Raw genomic sequence first — 8,660 nt, 5'->3', positions numbered from 1 at the left:
AATTATGATTGATGCTTGTGCTGTAAAAGAAGGGTACCTACATGGCAAAATACATTTGTATGTAATTTCTTGCCACAGCACCCACCTACATGTACATTTTTGTTGTCTTTGTGTGAAAAATGAATATATTTTAAGGAAATTAAGGCATTTCTGTTTAAAGCATGCAGAAATTCATGTGTGATGCTGTCCCGGTAACTCATGTGGAACAGAACAGGCTGCAGACTCAGATCGTGCTTGAACAGAGACAATCATCAGTTATCTACATATGCACATGCTTTGTAAGTTCCCTGCCTTTTCCCAGATTCTACTTGCTAGTTGTGAAAAGGATCGGACAAGGCAAGGTACTCATGCTCATGGTGCCACCATATGCAATTACTGACAGGTGAATTCGGTGACTAAAATCCTTAACGCTCAATGGATAATTATTCTGCTCTTATGTTCAGTATGTTGATATCAGAAACTCACCGAGGTAACCTGCCCTGTGGCATTTCTTAGTTCAAAAATGTAAGCATTACACTCATCAGTCATGTAACTTGTATTTACATCCATGAACAAACAATGTGCAAAGGAGCTACCCAACCAGGTACAAGCAGTAGTGTCTACAGCGTAGCGCGTACCGCCTCCGCAAGGGGCGCGCCCCTCTACAATGGGCATGCGCGAACCCCTTCTCTGCAATGGGCGCGCCGGCGAACGTACGCGAGCGATCACGGGTCGCCACCACCAGCTGGCGAGTGACGGCGCAAGGCCATAAAACTACGACGGCGGGCCCGGCAGCAGCCGGCGCTCGGCAGGCGCTACAGCGCGCGTTGTGGGGGGGGGGGGGGGAGGCGTTGGGCGCGGGATGGGCGCACAGTCGCGCACCAGGACCGACGGCGACATCACCTGCTGCGTCTGGCTCGGCAAGCGCAGCTGGGAGCCGGCTGGAACAGACAGAGCGGCGTCACCCGGCGGAGAGACACGCGGGGGACGAGATAGACAGACACACGGGCCGACAAACTGGGAGAGATTCGAACGCCCGCACGGCAGCAGGGCAGGGAGCAAACATGCCCGCTATATTCACGTGTCGATTTTCATGACGTCAGTCTTGAGCACAAGCTGACTTCATCCCTACATCCCGTTTTACTTAAAATCATAATTGAGGTCCTGGATCGGTACACCGGCTCAGTCACCTGTTGACGGCGGCGCACAGCGTGACCTACCCGCCCTTCAGCCGGCCCCAGCAGGGTGAGTAGTGAGTACTAATACCCGCCCCCATGCCAATGCCAAAATCACTAGCACTGAGAGTTTTATGGAAAAGCCCTCCTCAGCGGCCGGTATGAGCTGGCCGTGCGGCGGCCGCGACTGACCTGCGGCCGCTGAAGATCTGGTGAGTCGGACGGGCACCTCCGGCACTGTCGGCAGGGCGGCCGATTTGAGCGCAGCGCTGTCCAGTCGGACTGACGGCAGCACAGAGACCAGCTGTCCGTGCAGGCAGTACCGGTGGCCCGAGTCGCTACTGCTGCGGACCCGGCCCGGTACCGGCGCCGGGTGGTGGCCGGCCGCGGCGGGGAGCGGGTCCGCCGTCCGCTCCGCGTCCCCGGCCGCCCCGCCGCCGCTCTCTGGACCGGCCGGAACGGTGACGGTGACCGCGCTGATCTGAAGGCACACCTCCAGACGCTCCAGGGCCGGCAGCCAGGCCAAAGTCGGAGCGGCGGGCGGCGCCGGCGGAGTGGGGGAGACGGCCGCCGCAGCGGGGGTGTTGGGTGACACTGCAGGTAGGACGCCGCCGCCCGGTCCTCCGCTGGCGGCGGCGGCGGCGGCGGCGGCGGCGGCTGGGGCAGTGGCGGCGGCGCCGGGCCACTCAGCTGCTGGCCAGCTGAGTGGCCAGGGACAGCCAGAGCGGTCGCGGCCGAGACCAGCACCGCCTGGTCAGCCGTCACCTGTAGGGCGCACGGGGAAAAGGGATACAGTCAGGAGCCGCGGCCGTAGTTATTCATTTCCAATCGACAATAGGGCATTGGAGCAGTGTTCCCGCCACTTCTAATGAGTAGTTATGTCGAGCCTACCACAGTGTACTTCACAACTAGAAAACGCACTCAACAATAATCACACAACAACGGCACACTCTCAGGGCCATTCTAACAAAACACCCGCGGTTATAATTAGCATTACTCGGTATAATGACTGACCGTGCATCGTGTGTGGACGTGGCAGTTGTAGAGCAGCGCAGCGGTCGGCCGGCGCCGCTCAAGCTGGGAGACACACCGGCACAGCCGGGACGGGTACATGGGCTGCTGCTCGTTCCACTGGATCGTCTGACAGCGCAGCTGGAGACGCACCTCACCGGCCTGAGGACGGGGGAACCGGGACAGATAAACAATACACCAGCAATGCTGGGAGACGCACCTCACCGGCCTGGGGACGGGGGAAGACTGGGTGATACAACCGGGACAGACAAATAACACAGCTGCTGTAGACGTATATACCTCCCCGGCCTGGTGACCGCGCGCGGGTGATGCGACCTCATAGATCAACAGCGATCAGCCGGATCATCGGAGCAAAAAAGCACGCATCTCAGGAGCCCATCTCCTTGCAAGTCTGCGATCATATCTCAACGCCTAACTGCAGCAGCTCTTCAAACAATGCAGCTGATGCTGCCTTTTCGAACATCCCCGCTATGCACGGACCCACGCCGCCCAGCTCCCCGTTGGCGGCCACCACTGTCAGCCGCCGCCCCTTCCTCCGCTGCGCGGAGACCCACCTTTTCCAAGTCTCCATGGCCAGCCACCACGGTGACTCGCGGCTCCAGCACCGTCAGCTACAGGCCGCGAGCCGGGGTGTTGGCCTCCAGCGCCGCCGCCTCTCCGTGCGGCACTGGGCCCGGGCGGGCCTCTCCGTCCGCTGCGGGAGAGGGCAGAGGGTAGAGGAGAAGGTCAGAGCGGGCCTCCCCGCCTGCAGCAAAACAGGGGGAAGGAGCGGTCAGGTGGGTCTCCCCGTCCGCTGCAGGAGAGGGCAGAGGGGCGTTAGTGATAGTGGGCAGATGAAACGGAATGTTTATTTCAAAGATATACGCTTTTTCACTAGTACGGCAACTACACTTCTCAGAGGTGAAAATCGCTGATATAATTGGGACGCACTGCCGAAAAAGAAGGAACTTGCAAGTCACAAGCAGCGATGGGGACGACTCATGAAGAACAGTGCATCATGTTAAACAACTTCAAGCTAACTCTGAGCGCTACTCAGTACACACTACTCACCCTGCTGGGGCCGGCTGCAGGGCGGGTATTGGTACTCACTTCTCACCCTGCTGGGCCGGCTGTAGGGCGGGTAGGTGACGCTGTGCGCCGCCGTCAACAGGTGACTGAGCTGTCAGAAAGTCACACGTCAATAAACGAGTCCTTTCTACACGCTGCGTCTAAATCACTCTATTGGACGTTACAAAAACACGCCAGGATTCTACGATCCTTGTCCAGTTTCTGCAGCAGCAGCGCGAGTCACTGGCAGCGCTGTTGCTGCCAGACGACGGCCGTCGGCGCCCGGCGCACGCGCGCCGCGCACCGGTCGGCGTGTCAGCTGGTAGCGGCTGTGCGCTGCCAACGCCGGCGCAGCAGCTGGCAGAACACGACAACCTGGCGGGACGCATGGCCGGGTCAGAGGGGGAGTGGGAGCCGACAGGGTCAGCCACATCACAGTGGATGCCTACCTCACCCCACACTGACAAAGTGCCACCATGCCAGGAAAATGTTTCACCTCAGAACAGCATGAACCTAGAAAGAAAACAGGATTGCATAGCTCCTGTATAGAATAGTCATAGACATAAAGCATAGACTCAAATTATTGAGCCATAGCCAAGATTTTACTGAGGGAGGGGCCACAGATCGCGGCCTAGTGTCGTACCCCCTCCAAAAAGGAAAACTCGGATTTGGCCCACTATTTTTGGGGGTATGGTACAGCTGTTTTTATTTATCTTCATTTTATTTTATTTAATTTCTCGCCTTTGGGGTAGACCATGACAGCCGTGGCCACTCCCTTGGCTACATCCCTAGATTGAACGAAGAAGCAAATTGAAGAAGCAGCTTTGACCATAGGCGCAAACATAATATGGAACAGACTACATTTTTATGCAGTATGTTATGAAGTCAACATTGCATGCTTTATATAGGCAATCTAATCTTCACCAATCCATTTTGTTAAGCACTTATCTACTTTTCTAGTTTCAATTGATTGGTCAATGCTCGTATACATAATTATCAGCATTCAAATATATGATGCTGAGACATGTTCAATCTCTGACCAACTCCCTGTATACAAAAGAAATAATTGTAGCATTATGCATAGGGTCATAACTTACTGATCACTTTCTGTCAACAGCCTGCAAGCAGCATTGCGATCTTCCCTCCGCAGTGACGGAGACCTCTGTCATGTGCGCATGGTGTGTTGTGTTGTGTTGGCATTCAAGAAATTTCAACAGCTAAGAAGGAAAAACAAAACATTTCTTTAAATACCTGCATGTTTGCTATAATAGCAAGCTAGGATGCAATGAGTATAAAAGTATACAAAAATCCCAATCAATAGGTTCAGAATGGAATAGGTTGTGAGGTGTTAGGTACTGTAGTAGGCTGGTTGAAAGGTTTGTATGTTGTAGACATCTGGCATGGGGGTTTTAGGTTGGTATTAAGGGTATTACAAACTTTTTAGGTAAGGTTAGGTCAGGAATGTTGGTTATTTTCATTCAAATTTCACACTTGTTCACTTTAATTGTATTCCAAATTGACACAAATTTTTAAAAGTTATGGTGAAAATATGTTCCTTTCCTATGTGAATTGTGATGTTAGTATTTGAATTTTATATGCAGGAAGTCAAACATACTTACATTGACTATCATACCACCAACTACAAAATGCCCAATCAGAGACACTTTTGTTATTGTATGAGCCGCGTCATATTTGAAAGCAAATATATTTGCTGCCAAATTTCCCCCTTCATTGGCATGAAGTAAATCCTTCATTACGTCACAGATCCGATCTAAATGACGTCACGATGAAATATAAAAGTCGCAATATTTCAAAAAGTATACAATGAAAACGCGTAAAAACTTGCAGAATTCGTCACAGTGCCCTAAGTAACATTTCCGAATCCTAAACGGGATTTTTTCGAAGGTGGGATAGTCCCTTTAACACGGCACTTGCTGGGCCGACTCGCCTGAAACAATGCAAGAACAGCAAGGTAACTTGTGCAATTATTTGCTTGTAGTTTTAAGATTTCATGCTTGTAATTATTTTTCAGAAGTAAGTAAGCATATGAGCATTTTTCGTAACCGGACAAATCTTCGTATGGCATTTCTTCGTCGCGCAATATTTCGTCCGCATTTCTTCGTCCGCAAATCTTCGTCGGCGCATTTATTCGTGTCGCATTACTTCGTCTCGCATTTCTTCGTAGGTGCAAAAATTCGTAGCGCATTTCTTCGTATCCGCATTTCTTCGTCGGCGCATTTCTTCGTCAAGCATTTTTTCGTCCACGCATTTCTTCGTCTACGCAAATCTTCGTCCGCATTTCTTCGTCCACGCAAATCTTCGTCTGCGCAAATCTTCGTCCGCAAATCTTCGTCCCCGCAAATCTTCGTCCGCAAATCTTCGTCCGCATTTTTTCGTCCACGCATTTCTTCGTCTACGCAAATCTTCGTCCGCATTTCTTCGTCCCCGCAAATCTTCGTCCGCAAATCTTCGTCCGCAAATCTTCGTCCGCAAATTTTCGTCCGCAAATTTTCGTCCGCATTTTTCGTCCACGCATTTCTTCGTCCAATCAAATCTTCGTCCGCAAATCTTTGCGCTATCTTCGTCTCCGCAAACACTCGTCCACAAATGTGGTTCAATTAAACCATGAAGAAATATCAGACAGTCAAGTGAATGACGAATTTGATGCATGGAATGGATGATCGAAACTTTTGAAGTCAGGTAGATGAGGTCAGTCAGGTGAAGCTATTGTATTTGGAGCCGACAATTGTAACATTCCATATCATTTGTGTCCCGGACATTCTTTTTTCGCGGTCATTGAATGACAATATAATCTCTTGTACCCTCGCCGGCATAGGTGGCGGAACGGGGAGGGCACGGGGGCACCGTTCCCCTCTTTAATTTTGGCCCTATGGGCGCTGCATGGAAAGCATATTGGACCAAAAGTCGGCAGTGCCGTGCCCCCCCCCCCCCCTTAATTGAAGATGTTCCGCCGCTACTGCCCGCCGGACCTATTTGTATTCTACGGTACACGCCGGCCGAGGGGGCGGGTACGACCCCCCCCCCCCCCCCCATCGCCGTTTCGCCACTGGTGGAGCTAGCGCGTCGCGGAAAAAGCGAGCGTGTGCGCCGTTACGAGCCGCAGAGATTAATACCCGATTTTAAGGCCTTCTAGGTCAGGGGTCGGCATACGGCCCGCGGGCCGGATCCGGCCAGGTGGGTGTTGGATCCGGCCCGCGACCATCTGACGTCCGGCCCGCGGCTGCATATCAGCGACTTACATCGTGTTCCGGCCCGCCCCCCCCCCCCCCACACACACACACGCCGCCTGGAAGATTAAGCGAGTAGATCACGTGAAGCCGCCAAGTGCACGCAGCTGCAGCAGTCGTTGATGCTGCGCGCAAAAGCTGCTGACCAAATCTTACCGTTGCAAGTTTTGTCTAGAAGTAGAATTAGACAAAAACACCCGCAAATGGTGTTTATAAACTCATGAAGTGTGCGAAGGAAGAACTGTTGTGCCAAAGCACATTTGAGTCACTTTTATATCGGAGTCGATTTATGAAGGAACCGCGGGCCGGAACACGATGTAAGTCGCTGATACCAGCCGCGGGCCGGACGTCAGCTGGTCGCGGGCCGGATCCAACCGTCACCCTGACCCACCTGGCCGGATCCGGCCCGCGGGCCGTATGCCGACCCCTGACCTAGAAGGCCTTAAAATCGGGTATTAACACGCGCACTGCAGGGGGGGGGGTTGTTTTCAACCCCCCCCCCCTGTGGTTTTTCGCAAATTGCGAGAAAACGGCGGCGCGTAGCGCCGCCAAATTTTGCATACCTGTTCTCACAACTTTTGCACACCTTGAGTAAAAATTTTGACCCCAGGTGACCTATGGTCAGGTCACCAGGTCAGGTCAAGTGACCCTACCTCGAAACGTAAATTTCGAAGTTTGCAATCCCACCAAGCCCACAGTTGTTGAGATATGATCTTGAAACCCACAGGAAATAGTAAAGTCATCACGAGCTACAACTTGCATATCTCGGAATTTTTATATCGATGACCTAAGGTCAGGTCATTTTTGCGACCGGCCCATTATAAGTCAATGGGAGAAATTTCAACTTACTCTGAATGCCATCCTATGACTTCAATACGCTCAGGATCATAGTATTACAGGTCCCTGTTGGTGATTTCACCGAAACATATCACTTATGACCTTTGGAAGGTGATCTCCAGGTCATCTTAGGTCACCTGAGGTCACCAGCGGTTTTTCTTCAATAACTTGAGATTGAGTAGAGATAGAGACTCCGTTCGACGTTTATCGTGTTTTTCTCGTCAATGCGGATCGAATGATATGCAACATGACCTATTTCGGTCAGGTCATGACCTTGACCTGAGGTCAAATTTTCAACTTGACCTTTCGAGGTCATATTATATATCATTCGATGCGCCTTGACGAGCTAAGAACGATGGCGTTCGAATCGATCCTCTGTCTTGTGTGCAAGACAAGTTATTCAAGAAAAACTACCGCGAAATTCCTGTTGTGAAAATCGTAACATTTTGTCTTCGGTGACCTCTGGTGACCTCGTTTTTGACCTGACCCAAAAATGATCTTAGTATTTCTTGTCGATCTCATCTTAACCTATCCAACGCCGTTTACCGCTTGTCGCTACGTTTCGCCGTTTTCGAGATCTCAGGGGGGGTTGTTTTCAACCCCCCCCCCCCCTGCAGTTCGTGTTCGGCTCAGACCCGCTGCAGTGCGCGTGTTAATCTCTGCGGCTCGTAACGGCGCACACGCTCACTTTTTTCCGCGACGCGCTAGCTCCACCAGTGGCGAAACGGCGATAGGGGGGGGGGGGGGGTCGTACCCGCCCCCTCGGCCGGCGTGTACCGTAGAATACAAATAGGTCCGGCGGGCAGTAGCGGCGGAACATCTTCAATTAAGGGGGGGGGGGGGCACGGCACTGCCGACTGTTGGTCCAATATGCTTTCCATGCAGCGCCCATAGGGCCAAAATTAAATAGGGGAACGGTGCCCCCGTGCCCTCCCCGTTCCGCCGCCTATGCCGGCGAGGGTACAAGAGATTATATTGTCATTCAACGACCGCAAAAAAAGAATGTCCGGGACACAACACAAATGAGGAATGTTACGATTGTCGGCTCCCAAATACAATAGCTTCACCTGACTGACCTCATCTACCTGTCTTCAAAAGTTTCGATCATCCATTCCTTGCATTAAATTCGTCATTCACTTGACTGTCTGATATTTCTTCATGGTTTTATTGAACCAAATTTGTGGACGAATGTTTGCGGAGACGAAGAAAGCGCAGACAAAGGTTTGCGGACGAAGATATGCGGACGAAGATTTGGTTGGACGAAGAAATGCGTGGACGAAAAATGCGGACGAAAATTTGCGGACGAAGATTTGCGGACGAAGATTTGCGGACGAAGATTTGC

At 52.1% G+C, this 8,660-nt stretch overlaps 1 protein-coding gene and 1 long non-coding RNA gene across 2 annotated transcripts; both read right to left on the bottom strand.

The window, feature by feature from the left end:
• Positions 1 to 517: 517 nt before the first annotated feature.
• On the bottom strand, positions 518 to 2,175 carry LOC122376335 (transcription initiation factor TFIID subunit 4-like). Its single transcript, XM_043356151.1, has 3 exons — positions 2,169 to 2,175; positions 1,347 to 1,904; positions 518 to 920 (listed from the first exon to the last, which is right to left on the bottom strand). Exons 1-3 carry the CDS (start codon positions 2,173 to 2,175, stop codon positions 754 to 756), a joined length of 732 nt encoding a protein of 243 aa, XP_043212086.1. The 3' UTR covers positions 518 to 753.
• A 199-nt stretch (positions 2,176 to 2,374) lies between these two features.
• LOC122376340 lies at positions 2,375 to 4,872 on the bottom strand. Its single transcript, XR_006255609.1, has 3 exons — positions 3,283 to 4,872; positions 2,741 to 2,880; positions 2,375 to 2,394 (listed from the first exon to the last, which is right to left on the bottom strand). It is a non-coding gene; the product is annotated as an uncharacterized LOC122376340 (long non-coding RNA).
• Positions 4,873 to 8,660: the final 3,788 nt, after the last annotated feature.

Source organism: Amphibalanus amphitrite, unplaced genomic scaffold (assembly GCF_019059575.1).
Source record: "Amphibalanus amphitrite isolate SeventyFive unplaced genomic scaffold, NRLGWU_Aamphi_draft 002104F_arrow, whole genome shotgun sequence".
Classification (NCBI taxonomy): Eukaryota; Metazoa; Arthropoda; class Thecostraca; order Balanomorpha; family Balanidae; genus Amphibalanus; species Amphibalanus amphitrite.
Note: the sequence above shows the minus strand (reverse complement) of the source record. Positions and strands in the feature narration are given on the sequence as shown.